General features: G+C 61.3%; 1 protein-coding gene across 2 annotated transcripts; it reads right to left on the bottom strand.

Annotated features, from left to right (window-relative positions):
- Nucleotides 1-3,193: 3,193 nt before the first annotated feature.
- Nucleotides 3,194-15,713, bottom strand: P3H4 (prolyl 3-hydroxylase family member 4 (inactive)). 2 transcript variants are annotated; one of them, XM_030541652.1, is made up of 8 exons: nucleotides 15,258-15,713; nucleotides 10,480-10,629; nucleotides 8,982-9,153; nucleotides 7,909-8,037; nucleotides 7,029-7,174; nucleotides 6,542-6,625; nucleotides 5,817-5,958; nucleotides 3,194-3,482 (listed from the first exon to the last, which is right to left on the bottom strand). In XM_030541652.1, exons 1-8 carry the CDS (start codon nucleotides 15,711-15,713, stop codon nucleotides 3,361-3,363), a joined length of 1,401 nt encoding a protein of 466 aa, XP_030397512.1. In that variant the 3' UTR covers nucleotides 3,194-3,360. The 2 variants fall into 2 exon arrangements, with proteins under 2 accessions (XP_030397512.1, XP_030397513.1); XM_030541653.1 differs by having other exon boundaries at nucleotides 3,395-4,439.

Raw genomic sequence — 15,713 nt, 5'->3', positions numbered from 1 at the left:
AAATATTTGGAGCACAGTGGGTTCCACCTCCCAGATGGGCAGGGGGGCTGGTAACTGCTCTCCACCCCCAGCACCCAGGGAGGCAGCAGACTCAAGGGGAGTGTGGCTGGCAGAGATCGCATCCAGGAAGGGGAACATGTCCCTGCAAGTTTGAGTCCCCAGTATCAGGCTGCAGCAGAGGGACCCAGCTGCTCTCTCCTGTGGGGAAGGGGAAGGATCCTCAGAGCTGCAGCAAGCCCAGCAGGGCGGGGTGGGGCTCAGCGCTTTCCCAGTGACTGCGAAGTTACCACATTTCCCCTTGGCCCGTTGAAAACCAAGCACCCAAACCAGAGGCCAATGCTGGCCCTGCTCCCAAGGCTGGGCCCTTGCTCCCAGCACGGGCCATGCTCCCATGACTGACCAACCAGCCCACGTCTCCCAGGCCACTGCAGAGCCCCCAGGCAGGGGAGGGGCCATGAAAGCAGGTGGGGCAGGGAACAGGCCACACAGGTTATAGCCTCCACCCAGGCATAGGTGAGTCAGATGTTTGTGAGTCTGGGAGGGGCCACCTCCCCTCCCCCACACCGTGGCTCATCCCCCAAGAGGGTGGCAAAGAGCCACCAGGCCTGGCTGTGCCCAACCTGCGCTGGGGGGGCCCCACAGGCCATGGGCCTCCTGCTGGAGCCCCAACAATTCCACAAGTGGCAAATCAGGTAGGGGCCCAACCTGCGGCCCCAGGTCCCTGGAGATCAGAGGGGCCAAGTGCCCAGAGCTGCCTTGGGACCGGCCTTCAGCTGGCTCTCACAGAGCACCCGGGAACTGGAAAACAAGTGTGTGGGGGGGCTACTGCACCCCTGACTTGAAGTGGATCTCATTATATCCAGGGTTTAGTTTGGGTCAGTAGCTCTCAGCACACCTGGTCTGGACACATTTGACACCCAGCAACGCCACTGCCTGGCACCGGTGCTGGGCCAGGGGCCCAACAGCCCCCCGGGAGGGTCGCAGCCAGCAGGGCCTGCAGGGGGAAGGGGCTGCCTTGTGCACCAGCCAGAAAGCAGGTGTGAAGAGGGTAAGCTCCTCTCAGCCCCAAGCACCCCAGCCCAGCCCTGCCCTGCCCTGCCCTGCGGGACCCCTCCAGGGCCAGAGCAATTCCTGCCCTGCCCTGTCTCCCAACGCTCTGCAGGGAGCAGCCGTACTGCCAGCTCCTCCCAGGCGGGACCCCAGCATCTCCCTGGGCCCAATTCCCCAGCATGGGGCAGTCCCAGGGCAGCGCTGCCTGGCTGCTAAGCACCAGACCTACTGGCTCCCTTTGCCCCTCTCCTAACGCTTTGGGCACACGCGCCCAGGCTGCAACCCCAGATCCCACCAGGAGCAGGAGCCCACCCCACAAGAGCCCCCTGCCTCATTCCCTACAGCAGCTCCTCCCACGCGTGGGGCTCCCTGCCCCCCCCTCCCCAGGAGCAGCGCGGCACAGTGGGATGCACCCCAGCCACAGCAACCTTCCCCATCTGCTCTCAAGGCTCACAGCGCCACCCAGTGGGAGCAGTGGGAACCAGGGCCGGGCCTCAATCTCACCCTGTTCTGCGGATATGGCGGGGGGGGGGGTAATTGATCTGTGGGGAGCTGAGTCCCCACCGCCGCCCCCCAGACAGGTGCTGTTCTGCCCTCAGCAGTCCCTGCTCCTGAGTAGCTGCCAGGGCTCTGGCATTCTCCAGTGGGGTGAGGTTCAGCCTCACCCCCCTCTGCTCGTGTTCGCTCTCTGCTCCCTCCGGCTCTGCTGTGCCCAGGCTGGGTGATGGGGCAGGAAGTAGGGACACCGTGGAGCCATGCTGCCAGGTGCATGCGTCCAGCAGCTAGTGGCACCACGACAGCTCAGAGGTGAGACACTGGGGGGGGAGGCAGGGGGTGCCCCCTTCGCTGTTAAGGCCAAAGGGACCATTACACCCGCAGTAAGATGAGGCCTTGAAATATAAACCCTTGGGATCAGAGACCTGGTATGAGGCCTGAGGAAAGGAACGGTCAAGGCTTTGTTAACGTAAAGCAAAGTTCAGCTGTGAGCCAGAGACAGGCCCGGCTTGCAGAAGCTGGCAAGGGAAGAGCTGATGCTGCACAAATACAGATACCTAAAAGGTACTGGACAGATACAAACATGTGCCCTGATGGTACCAGAACCCGCCGATACCTGCACATTCCACACAGATATCAAGGATGGGGCAATGGGGAATACGATGGATAGCGCTGTTTGTTTGAACCAACATAAGAGGTGAGAGGCAGCATCGTACCGTGTAGAGGGGTTGTCCCTTACTACGTAGGGGGGCTGCACCTCAATATGTCAGGAGAGACATGTAACTTGTTTGTACCTGTGTATAAGAATGCAGCCCTGGGCGGTGTCTTTGTCTGGCCAAGGGGACAGTGGAGAGTCCTGCCACTGGCTGAGCTGTGTCCATTGTCAGGGAGCACTGGCAGAACTGTAGACATCTGATCCAGGGAGCTAGAGACTGTTTCGTTTGACAATGAACCTGGCCAGGTGCCTTCGTACCTTATTGGAGTCTGTGGTCATTGCGGGTTCTCTCGTGGTCTGCTGTGCCAGCGATCTGCGCAGGGCCAGGGCAGCACACAGAGGGAACACGCACGCAGCCGATTGTTATCAACATGGGATAGAGCAGAGCACCACGCCAGCAGCATCTGACAACACTGGTGACCCCGCCATGACAACAGCTCCCATCGGGCCTGACCTGCATCACACAGACCGGAGAATCCCACCCAGCGATTCCTGCACTGAATTCAGGGACTAGGGTAGGACAAGAGCAGGTCGGTCGCCATGGCCCATGCAGTGCTTGACCTCTCTGCTGAGCAGGGGTGGAGCTGTCGCGCTGCCCTTAAAACAACCCACCCCCACCCCCAGCATGGATTTAAAGCCCCTGCGTGACGGAGAATCTGCCACATCCCCTGGAGAACCAGCACCAGCCCCTCTAGGCCCAGCTTCCTTGGTCCGGGGGAGGTAATTACAACCCATGATCCATTTGCCTCTCAGCCTGCGAGGGGGTTTCCCAGACCACGGGTCCTTCTCCCAGCTCTTCTCAATTCCCACCTCCAGCCTGGCCCCAGAACCAGACCCGGTATCAGCTGAGGGCTCCCCAGCCCACCCAGAGAGGGAATCACAGCCCAGCAGCCATGCAGGGAGGCCCAGGCAGCAGGGAAAGGACCCCTCTGGATTTTATTAAAGTTTAGCACAAATATAAAAAGGAATTGTCCAAGGCAGGAACCATTAAATTAATGGAGAATAACCTCACCAAGGGCTGGTCTTGTGAGAGACACCGAAGCACTCGGGGTGGCCGAGTGCCACCAGGCAGCCCCAGTGCCATAGGCTGCCAGCTGCAGCTAATGTGCAGCCCCTGGACCAGGGGGCAGCAGCCTCCCTCGCCATGCAAGCAGCCACCACTCCAATGTAGCTCGGGTCACCAGTGGAACGAGTTTAGTGGGGCTCCTCCATAGGCCCTGAACTGCTGAGAGATTTACACACACCGTAACCACCACTGCACAAGGCACCATTCGGCGGCGTGCCGAACAAAAACCCAGGCTGGAACGCCAGGGGGCTGCAGCTCAGGGTGGAGGGGCACTGGGGGCTGGGGTAGGACTGGGCCAGCAGGAGGCTGGACTGGGATACATGGGGAGAGAAGGGGATTTGCCCAGCCCCTGCCCACACTGTGTCTGAGCCTCACGAGCCCCCTCCACCACCAGAAACGGATCAAGACAACTGAAACCATGTCTGTTTCCATCTGCCCCTACCCTGCAAGACTGCCAGCCATGGGGAGGGTTACAGGCAAATCCCAAATGGCTGCAGTGAAGGTTCCCAACTGCCCCCAAACCACAGGGGGAATTTTCTCCTCCAGGCATAGCAGGGGGACGACACAAGGGGAGCGATAGTTCACAGAGCCACAAGGTCTTCACCCAGCATGTATGCTAGTGGCCCAGAGGTGCCATTTCCCATTCACCCCCAACTCGCCCCACCCAAGGAGCCTCGTTATCCAGCCAGGGGGTCCAGCACAGCAGGGGCTGGTCCTGGGATCCTCACGTGTTAGCGGGAGGGGGGGCTCTTATTCAAATACTGTGAAGTGAGGCCTCATGGGAAGAGCAGGCGACGCTTGGGATTGGTTCAGAGGTGCCAGAGCTCAGCCAATGGGATCAAGGGGTCCAGGAATTATTTAAGAAGGTTTAGGCACAAAAGGTAAAGGCAGAGAGGTCCCGGCTGGTCGGGATCCCCGGGTGTTTATACATGGCAGAGCCTGGGGGAGCCCCTCGCCCCCCAGCTCCCACGGGGAGAGGTTATTTGGGGCCATCGGCCCCCCGGCCCCTTTGGCCTAGACCCAGGTGAGATGATGGGGCTGAGGGGCTGTCGGGGCAGAGACCCGGCTGCAGATGCCACTCAGCCCCTGTGAATACTGCTCATCGGATCCTCTCTGCAAACAAAGAAGAGTTCCATTAGGGGTGGGCGCGACTGCGTCTCGGGGCACTGGGCTAGGAGGGTCTGGTCCCTGTTTCTGGGCCCGCCACGTCTCAGGAACTGCCCAGGGTAGGCCAGGAGTGCAAAGCACCTCCTCCAAGGGGACTGTCTCGGGCCCCCCCGGCCAGTGCCAAGCATGTGCACTGGGCTGCGGCTGGAGAACCTGGGGCACTGGCGGAGAGGAGAGCGGAGACTGAAGTGCTGGGCAATCCCTTCTGGGGGAGCAGAGTGTGAGCAGGGAGGCACGGAGCGCGGGCCATGCAGACGGAGTTTAGGCACAAAAGCAAAGGCAGAAAGGTCCTGGCCCATTGGGATCCCCGGGTGAGCCAGTGTTTATACACAGCAGAGCCTGCGAGGCAGCTCACGGCTCCCCCGGCCTGGCTCCAGCGTCCTGCAGACCAGGCGTACTTCTGCAACTGGCAAACACCGCCCGATCCATCATCTGCTGCGTGGTCCGGAGCTTAGGGGCAAAGCTGCTGTTTCACCCAGGCTCGTGGAGCTGGGGGAGGGCTGGGGGGTGATAACACCCCACCCCCCTCAGTCGTCATGGGCAACGCCAACGGAAGCAATTCCCAGCTGTGCAGTATGGCGCCTGCACCCTGCCCCAGGGTCTTGCAGCTCCAGGCCTGGCGGGGAGGGAGGCCGCAGTGACAGCCGGGGACAGCAGAGGCTGCCCACAAGCGCAGGTCATTGCCAGAGCCATGCAGAGGCAGGCCCGGCTGGGAGCTGGGATCACACCCGGACAGGACAGAGGCAGCAGGAAGCAAAGGGGGAGGGAGGAGAGAGCCCAGCCCTGCACAGACACCTGAGCGAGCCTCGCTAGCGAAAGGAAGGCCCTTGGGGGAAGCAGCCGCCCTGCAGAGGGGGGTTGGCCAGCCCGCAGACTTTGCTCTCCTTGCCTGGAGCAGGGGCCTTTGTGCTCCGGCGGGAGGCATGGGGGGTGTCGGTTCGAGATGGCAACACCCCATGGGGAGATGGGGGTGCTCAACACCACTCAGGATCAGACCCATGGTGCTGGTGAGAGAGGCTGGGCTCCCCCCATGCCATCCCCCACAGCCTCAGCCCTGCCCTGGAGGGTCCTAGCCCGGGGCAGGAGGAGAAGGGCCTCTCTCGAAAGGGGCAGCCAGTGAGGAGGTAGCCTTGGGGAGCCGGTGGCCAGGCTGTGCTGTCACCCCAGGAGCCACCTGGGCTGTTGCTCCTCTCAGCTCCCTGGGCCCAGCAAGGGCAGTGGGGCTCCTGCTGCGTCCGTGGGGCAAGGGGAGACTGTGGCTGCCCTCCCCACACCCCAAGCCTCACAGGCCCTGGGAGGTGTCGGGAACCTGCAGTCAGTAACCTTGGTCGGCTTTGTCCCCTTTCGACTTGGGCTCCTGCCACCACTCAGCGAAAAATCCCTCCTCGTAGTCGCCTTGGCCTTCAAACTCGCTGTCCGTGGGCAGGTCCCGCCCGTCCGGCTCTGCACCCTCAGCCACCTCCATCTGCAGCATGGGGAGGGAGAAGTCGTCATCGCCCAGGGCAGGCCTGTCCCCGGGCCTTTGCTCAGCAGAGCTGGAGAAGGCCCAATGGGAAGGGGACAGTCTATCCCTCCCTCCATAGGAACTGGTGTGGGATCACCCCTGGACTGCACTCTCCAGAGCCCCCCTGGCAGGAGCCTGCCCCAGTCCAGGAGCCGGTGCTGAATCGCCCCCCACCCTGTTCTCCAGGGCTTCGGCAGCCTCGTTTCAACGGGCACTCCCTGCTTCTCCCCTGGGGAGACCTTTCCAAAGCCACCTGCTCAGCCAACGCCTTAGACCTGTTTGTGTCAGCGAGGTGCACAGGGCTCATTTCCCCCAGCACCAAAATGCAGTCAGCTCTGGGGCAGGGCCTAGCGGCGCTGGGTGCTGCTATCAAGCAGCTGTTACTGAATCAGCACGGCCCAGGGCTCCCATCCAAACAGTGCCGTGGCCCAGCCCTGCTCAGGTCCCCGCCCAAAGGGTTCCAGCAGCAGAAAGCTGAATGGGAGGGCTCCTCTCACCCCAGCCCCCACCTCCATCTTCAGCAGCTGCCCCAGCCCCAGCTCACCTCGTCGTCAGCCTGCAGATACTGCTTGGCAAAGTCCAGCAACTTCTTCTGCACGGCCGTCTGGTTGTGATACTGCAGCGCCTCCTTGGAGGGGACAGAAGGAGGCACGTCAGCCTCACTGCCTCCCCCAGGGCCAGGAGCGGTTCCCAGGCAGAGCCGGCCCCTGGCCAGCGTGGAAAGGGTTAAAGGGTACCAGGACAAGCTGGGCCAGGGCAGCAGGGCACGCGCAGTTCCTGCACTCAGTTCATCCGGGGGTCCCTGCGCCAGGGTGGGAGGGGAAACCCCCTGCAGGACCCCCAATCAGCCACCAAAGTAGTTCCAGGCTTCCCATCTCCAGGGGCTGGGCTCACCTGCCCCCCCGGTTCCCCCAGACCCTGAGATGGGGGTTCAGCCTCCCCTGGAGCCGAGGGCTGAGCCCTGCCTGGTCCCAGGAGCCGTTGATGGGTGCCATGAATCAGTCCTTCCCATGGCACCCCGGACCCCTCACCGGGCGGGGACTGAAGTCGTCGTCCTCCAGGTGCCAGCGCTCGCGGTAGAACCGATAATAAACCAGGTTCTGCTGCATCACCTCGTCCGCCGGGTCGAAGAGCATGTAGCTGGAGACGCTCTGCACCGCATTCTTCACGTCATTCACTGCACCAGAGCCAGGTGTGAGTGGGGGGCGTGGGGCACAGAGACCCCACACACACTGCACCAGAGCCGGATGTGAGTGGGGGGCATGGGGCACAGAGACCTCCCCACTGCAAAGGAGCCAGGCACAGGGGAGTGGCGTGAGTGGGGGGCATGGGGCACAGAGACCCCCCCCCACTGCATGGGAGCCAGGCATGGGGGGCATGAGTGGGGGGCCTGGGGCACAGAGACACACACACATACACTGCACCAGAGCCAGGCATAAGTGGGGGGTGTGAGTGGGAGGCATGGGGCACAGAGATCCCCCATTGCAAAGGAGCCAGGCATAGGAGGTGCAGGGCAGATACAGACACACCACACTGCGTGAGAGCCAGGCGTGGGGGGAGGTGAGTACGGGACATGGGGCAGAGAGAGAACCCCCTTTGCATAAGGACAAGGACCCCCCAACATGAGGCCTCTCTGATCCTAACCCCTCACAGCACAAGGGGCCATGGGGCAAGGCCCCCCACTCCAGACAGATGAGGGGCACCCCTCCCACAGCATTGAGGGATTGTGGGGCAGGGCGACCCCCAATAGGAGAAAGGCTCTGAGCTTCTCAGGTGCTGGCTGCAGATGGAGGGAGCGAAAACAGGCAAGGGTGCATGGAGGGGGAAATCAAGCCCCTGCCCCCCGACTGCCCACCCAGTCTGCCCCCCCAGCGAGGGCCAGCAAACCAGGACGCGTCCTCAGGGACTCACGCTTGTAATAGGCGAACTGCAGGTAGTGGTACATGGTGGCCACAAACTTCTCCACAAAGTACCCGCCCACGTTGGGCGTCAGGTCGGCCTCACAGTCCACCTTGCACTGCAGCACGTCCACGAAGTGATCTGGGAGGAAACGCCCGTCACGCCGGCCCGGCATCCCCAGGCCCTGGCCACCCTCGCCCACAACCGCCAGCCGCCGCTGCCCAGGAAGACGAGCCCCCCAGCGCTGATGGTGGGATAACTTGCCACACAGGAAAGTTTCTCCCTGACCCATCACTTATGGGGTGGCCTGTGCCACAGCGCACGAGGCTCATCTCTCTGCCGCGCCTCTGGGGTTTCTAGGACCGGCCGAGGTTGAACCACCCCGTCCCTCCATGCTGCTCTTGCTTTTCCCTCCAGCCAGGCAAACGGCACGTGTCCCAACCCTTTACATCAGAGCGGCCAGGCCGGGTCAGACCAAGGGTCCATCCAGCCCAGTGTCCTGTCAGCCAACAGTGGCCAATGCCAGGTGCCCAAGAGGGAGTGAACAGAACAGGGAATCAGCAAGTGATCCATCCTGTCGCCCATTCCCGGCTCCTGGCAAACAGAGGCTAAGAACAATCCCTGCCTGTCCTGGCTAATACCCATTGCATGGACCAATCCTTTGAGAGCGGGGGGGATGGGAACTCCCCGCTCCCTGAACCCAGCAAAAGCGCCGGATCCACAGTCCCGGAGACAAGACTCCTCTGCGCATCCTGGGAGCACGTGTAACCTAGGCAGCAGTAGGCTGAGTTCCCTGTGCTCCCCACGAGGGCCCCATCCTCAGCCCCACCCCAGGGGGCATCCGGCTACAAACAGACTGAGCCCTACCTCCACCTCACATCACGCCAGGCCCCGGGGAGCCTCTGTGGAGAGCCACCTGCTCCTGGGGACCCACACGCATGTGTGAATGGGAAACAGGCGGCTCAGGGGACACAGATGCTTCCATTATCTCTTGGCCATTTCTCCCCAGTACCCAGCAGCAGAGCCAGCCCCGTGGCTCCGTGAGGTGCCCCCACCCGCCGCAGGCCCAGGGATGGGCCCCCCACCTGCAATAGCCGGGTAGAAGTCCTTGAACTCCCGCAGCTCGTAGGCGCCCTCGCAGCCAGCCAGGCAGTTCTCGTAGGCTTTGTAATACTCTGCCAGGGCATGCTCCATGTCTGCGATGCTGCTCCGGAAATCCCCACTGTTATACAGTTTCACAGAGCGCACAAACACCGTCTGCAGAGATCGGAACAGCCCCGCGTCACGGGTGGGTCCCCGCCAGGCCCTCACCGCAGCGGGAAAGGGGGCAGATCCAGCCCCTCAGCCAACTCCTCCTGGTCAGCATGAGGGCCGGGGCTTTGACTGGGGCTGCCTGGAATTCAGCTCTGGGCAGAGGGCCCTGCCCCACGCGCAGGTAGCACAGACTCATAGACTCTCAGGGTTGGAAGGGACCTCAGGAGGTATCTAGTCCAACCTCCTGCTACGCTGACGAGTCCCTCTTGATTTCTGTATCACTCGAGTTCCTCTTGAGGACTCGCTGGTTCGAAGCCTGGTGAGTAAAGTCATCACCGGCGCCTTGCGTTCTGCAAGGGCTGAATTCCCAGCAGGGGCCAGCTTGAGCACAAACCGCCCCAGCTGTCTGCATGACAGCAGCCCCCGGGGACGCTCCGGATGCCAGCAGTGGGGACGGGACAGACATGAGCACAGCAGCCTCCTAGGTAACCCAGATCCTGCCCCCAGCGCGAGCTGGAGAGCACCCAGACGTGTCGGGGGCTGAGCAGACAGCTGGTCCAAAGCTCAACGCCAGCACAGCTGGGGCTCCACGAAGTTCTCCTGGTATCCTGGGCCGGCAGGTCCCAGTGTGAACGCCCTCTGCTGGGAGCGGCGCACACCTACACAAGGGCTGCATCTGGCTCCCGGCATCAGCCAGGGACCAGGCTGTCACAACCCGTCTCCAGGGGGTGTTCCAGCCTAGCTCCCCACCCCGCTCCAGAGACGTGGATTTCTGCAACGCTGATCAAGGAGCAGACAGGGCCTTCGAGCAGAGCCCGGGAAATACAGGTGTACCCTCAGGCACTGAACACCTCCCTCCACGTGGTCCTGCCACAGATGGGAGCTCATGGCAAGATCTGGAGCACAATGAGCTGCAACCTAGGGCCCAGCCTGCCTCTGTCTGCTCCAGGAGCAGCCAGCGACGGGACAGGGCCCAGCACGGCCCCTCCTGTTGCTCTGAAAGCAACAGCTTCACTGTTACCGCTGACCCTCGTGGGGCCGAGGGGAGGGAGTGAGACTCAGACAGACCAGAGCCCACTCTTCAAACAGGTCCTGCTGGCGGCAGGGTGGCCAGGGCCAGGCACGATGCAGAGATAATCCGTCAAAGCTTCCTCCCCCGATCATCCTTGAGGCACCCCAAACCTGACCTGCAGCCCCCCATTCCAGGCATGGTCACCCCCTCACCCAGCTATGACAATGTCCTCGCTCCTGGCCCACAGCTCTGCTGATGCCTCTCAATCCCAACCCGCATCCCCTAACCCCAGCCTGGCCCCCCAGGGACGCACTCACTTCATAGGGCTGGGCCTCCAAGTCCACGAGGTACTCGTCCACGTCCAGCATGGTTCTGTAATAGTTCAGGTACTTCAGTGTCATCTCATGCTTGGGATTCTTTTGCAGGAAGGTGTGAGCGGCAGACACGGCTTTCTCCACCTTATTGGCCTGAGAGAGGGAGAGAGTCGCACGACACTATAGGCCAGGGTCTCTCCTGGCCATCCCAGTGAGCTCAGTCCTGGGTTCACGCAGCTCCACGTGGGGCTCAGCGTCTCCACTCTGGCCAGTCACCAGCCCAGAAAATCCACACAGCTCCTACTGCCTACAGCAAAGCTGGGATTTAGTCATCCCGGCCTAGGTAGCACAGCACAGTCCCACAGCCCAGACACAGGGCTTTATACTGACATGACTTCTTCCCCTTCCCACGGGGGGCTAAGCTATCCCAGGATAACACCATTATACCAGTCCAACAGCATCCACCCCACGGGCTTGTCTGCTTCACCTGCACAGGTGCAGCGACCGAGATACAATTTAGGAGGGCGGACACGGTCCCAGAGGCACTCAGCCAAGGGGAACGAGTGGAATTGCCGTGGCTGGAGAGAGTTCTAAGCAAGGATCGGAACCCATCTGCTGGTCCCTGCTTTCTAGGCCCCACAGAAACATCTGCTCCTACCAAGGTTCTGAAAACATATCCCCATGTGACATAGGCAAAGAGACTGACGCAGAGCCATGATCTCAACTCACCTCTCCTCAATCCCGGCCACTGTATTAGCCCCTATCCCCTCCTGGTGTTTCTTTCACATCCCAAGATCATACCAGACCGAATGCGGGAAAGCAGCTCTCCAGCACTCTGGTCTGGAATACACTGGCTCCTTTATTCGCCCCCGAGTGGCTGGGACACGCTCAACCCTCTTGTGCAGAAGGCAGAGCGGCATGCTGCTAATTCTCTGGCTGCTAACCCAGCCTAGCTGCAAGTGATCTCACGGGATCACCGGGCCAAGGCGGATGGCACAGCTAGTGATGCAAAAGGAGCCCAGCGTGGGTCCAAGGACCTTTCCTGGTAGGAATCAGCCAATGCGGTGCTAGTGCTCGGCAGCGGCTAGGATCAGCAGCAGCAGCCCGGGGCCAATCTGCCCTCACCCACCCCCACCCCCTGCAGCTCAATAGGAGCTGGAGCTGCTCAGCCCCTTGGCCAATCAGGCCACGTCTGGTTGGGTCCCTAAATATGGAGTTTGGAGTCTAACTTTACCCTCTAGGGTCTAATTTTCAGTCAGGTTCCCAAGTGATTCTGGGGCCCAGGTGGCCACAGGTTAGGAGTGTTTCTCAGGTCAGTCAGGTCTGATTGCACCTCGGATTGTTCCTGCTCATCCGCCTATACGTCCCCTGGCTGGAATCTTAAATGGCATTTCTCCACCATCTCCTACCAGCCGTACGGACGGCCCCAGCATTACCAAGCCTCGGATTCTGCGGTTCCAGGCTGAGTCCCTCAGCCGGAGGTGTGGCTGCTGAGGCTGAGGGGAAAACTTTCTGTTAGCAGGAAGGACAGACTGTCCCGCTGAGCAGGAGCCTCGCGTCTTTGGCCTAGAGGAAACTAGCCAGTAACTCCAAGTGTGCACAAGTGCCCAAACAAACGGCTGCCTGCCGTCTGTCTGCAAAAGACAGACTCCTCCCGGCACGGCACACGGAAAGGGCAGCTTGGATTCAAACTGGGGCACTTCAAACAAGCCTCTCAAAGGGTCCATTTGCACTCCAGGAGCAGTGAAAACGTGTCACTCTGGCAATGGCCAAGTCACCCACAGCATGGCTCACGCGATGGTATTCAATGGGTTAGAACTGCGGGATCAGACCTAATTAATCCTCCCAACCCCTCCCTGCTACCCCCCCCTTATTATCCCTGCTTTACAGATGGGGGAACTGAGGCATGGAGTGAGGCAACATGACTTGCCCAAGCTTGCACAAGAAGCAGGTGTCAAACCCAGGAGTAGAACTGAGGGATGCTGACTCCCAAGGTCTTTGCTCAGGCCACTGGACTCCCAGCCTCCCCCAGCTTTGCGGGCAAATCCAACAGAAAGAGAAGCTAGAATTGCAGGGCAGAGAAAAGTGGTTGAGTGACTGATGGATGAGTGCGCACAGAGGTCTTCTCTAGCAAACTACAAAGAAAGAAACTAAGTTTCCTTGTGTCTCCTCCCGTTTGCCCCCACCCCAGGGAAAACCCTTTCATCAGCCTGTTCAGATAACTCTTCCTGAGCATGTACAAAACTGGGAGTCCGGGCGAAACCCTTCGATTCTCCCTTTTACCTTGTGCTCTCCAAAAGCCATTTAACATTTCTGCCATGTGGACACTATGGCACCCTGGGCCTGGGCATGCCCCAGCACTGGGACTTCTGGGCAGTTCCCCAAAGGACCCCCCCACCCCCCCCGCCCAAGGTAAGCAGACTCCCCATTCCAGCCATGCAGTCGGACAGCAGCACTGGCTACATCTGACCAAGCAAAGTGAACATGCCCTTTCCCTTGGGCTAGAGGGGAAAACAGACTCTGGCCCAGAAAACACAAGTTTTGGAACTTTTCAGTCACTCACTCACTCACTCATGCCCGTCACCCCAATCGGGGTATGGGCTGCCAACAACAGATCTCCAGAGTCCTCTATCCTGGGCCATTCGTTCTAACTGGTTCCAGGTATAGCCCATTTTTTGCTATCAGCCTGAAGATCACGTTGCCAGGTGTTTCTTGGATGGCCGCTTTTCCGCTTGCCTTGGGGGTTCCACCGCAGTGCCCGTCTAGTGATGTTAGTTGGCTGCTTGCGTAGTGTATGTCCTATCCAACCCCACCTTCTCCTTTACCTTCTCGGAATGGCAGGGCTGGAGCAGAGGGGGCAGGGCTGGAGCAGAGGCGGCAGGGCCGAGCTAACAGGGCCAATGGGCCAGTGAAACGGTAGGGAACAGCAGCCAGCGAAGGGTGCAAAACACTGATCAATCCCCTCCCACCCCCAGGCCTAGGATCCCTGCAGGTCTGTGCTCAGCAGCCATCCAGGCTTCTGCTGCTCCTGATACAGGGGACGTGGCATTTGCATTCCTCCTGCAAATCCAAGTCAGGGGGCTTCCTGGCTCCAGCTGTGGGGAGGGCTGGCCAAGGGGGTGGCGAGAAAGGGGAGGAAAAAGGGGGGGGGGAGAGAGGAGAAAAGAAAAGACCAGAAGCAACTGGCAAAGCTTTTAACACTCAATCCTGGCGTGCACGAGCTACACACTGGTCCCAGCTGCTGACACAGAGCCTGCAGCTCCCGCTCCACGTGATGGGGTTGAAAAGCAGCACAGATTGTGAAAAGGAAACAATGACACATCACATAACGCACACAGCTGCTGGCCAGTCCCCTTAAACCCACTGGGCAAAGCACTCAGAAACACCCCAAATGCCACATTCCTGCTCCGGCTGGGAAGGGAACACACCGAGAGGGCCCCACTGCACCAGAACTCCAGACTGGGGACCAGCTCCCATTCACACAAGCCCACAGAGGCTAAGGGGGGAGGGCACCCAGGCACAGCCCGGAGCTTGGTCTCTGCCTGGCACCTGGCTCCTGTGGAACCCACAGATGCCAAGGGCAGAAGGGGCCGTGGCGATCATCCGCTGACCTGAGTGCCCTGCAAGGATTTATTATCTGATAAATGCCCACAACGTGCTCTGGGCGGATGAGATACAGGGCGCAGATGTTGCCCCTGCCTGGAGAAGCCAAAGGGCCCAGTCCTGCAAACCCTCATACGAGCAGTGCCCGAGACTCCAGGAGGCCAGGTCTGGCTCTCGGAACTGCAGGGCCCGATTCGAATACCCGGCGGCGGTCCGGGTCTTCGGCTGCGCTGAGGCCGCAGGGGGTTCTTCACTTGCTCCGGGTCTTCCGTGGCACTGAAGGATCCCCCACCGCTGAAGTGCTGCCGAAGACCTGGACTGTCGCCAGGTATGTAAAAAATAATTTAAAATTTAAAAGGTGCCTACCTAAGGCGCAGGGCCTGATTCTGGGGAATTGGGGGAATCAGCCTAAAGCCGGCCCTGCAGGAGGCCACCTGTATAGGCCAATGTGAGGGACTGGGCCTGAGTCGGGGAGACACTAAGCAGGCAGGAGGCCCCAGGAAGGGGTGACAAACCAGTGAAACAACTTGGTGAGACAGGTATGTGAGAGAGGGGCCGAGAGACAGAGCAGGAGCCCTGGGGCGGGCAGGCTCCCAGACACCGGGGCACATACAGGGTGACCAGATGTCTCGATTTTATAGAGACAGCCCCGATAGTTGGGGCTTTGTCTTATAAAGGTGCCAGGAGCGGCGCCAGGGTTTTTGGTGCCCTAGGCGGGGGTCCTTCCGCGCTCCCAGTCGTTGGGGGCAATTCTGTGGCAGTTGGGTCCTTCCACACTCCGGGTCTTCGGCGGCAATTCTGCGGCGGGTCCCAGAGCGAGTGAAGGACCTGCCGCAGAATTGCCACCGAAGACTCAGAGCGCGGAAGGACTCTCCGCCGCCGAATTGCCGCCGAGAGTGGCAAAATGCTGCACCCCCAAATCCTAGTGCCGGTCGCCTAAATGGAAGCGCTGGCTCTGACAGGTGCCTATTCCCCCCACATCCCTCGCAGCCCGGTTTAAAAATGGATCCCAGTCCCCACCCCCAAAACACTAACCGCTGTGGCTCCAGCTCCCTGAGGTGCAGAGCCCGGCGGGGACGGTTCAACCCCCCACCCACGCGAGTCAGTGGCGCCCACGGAACTGGACAGTGCGCGGAGCTGGCGCCACCCCCCCTGCGCGCAGCCTGCGCCTGGCTCACCTTGAAGAGCGCGTAGTGCAGGTACTGGTAGGGTGCGCGGCGCTGGAAGTCGCGCAGGGTCTCGGCCGGAGGGTAGCGGAGCTGGAAGACGGGCAGGCCGCGCTTGCACCTCCGCAGGCAGGCGGCGCGCTGCAGGACGTGCCCGAAGAGCTCCAGCTCCCGGCCCCACTCCTCCTCCTCCTCCTGCGCGGCCGCGGGCTGCGCGCCGCCCCCCGCGCACTCCCGGTGGCAGTGCGCCTCGCTGTCCCGCAGCAGGCGGTGCAGGCGCAGGCTGGCCTCCAGCCCGCGGGCGCTCTCCTTCCAGCGCTCCCCCTCGTACTGCTCCAGCGCCGCGGCGTAGGCGCTCTGCAGCGGCACCAGCTCGGAGCGCGGGAAGCCGCGGAAGCTGTACTCCTCGTACTGCGCGGCCGCGGCCGCCACAAGCAGCAGCAGCAGCCGCGGGCCGCCCCGCTCCAT

The sequence above is a fragment of the Gopherus evgoodei genome, chromosome 23, assembly GCF_007399415.2.
Source record: "Gopherus evgoodei ecotype Sinaloan lineage chromosome 23, rGopEvg1_v1.p, whole genome shotgun sequence".
Taxonomy (NCBI): Eukaryota; Metazoa; Chordata; order Testudines; family Testudinidae; genus Gopherus; species Gopherus evgoodei.
The sequence above is the reverse complement of the archived record's forward strand: the minus strand, read 5'-3'. Positions and strand labels throughout refer to the sequence as shown.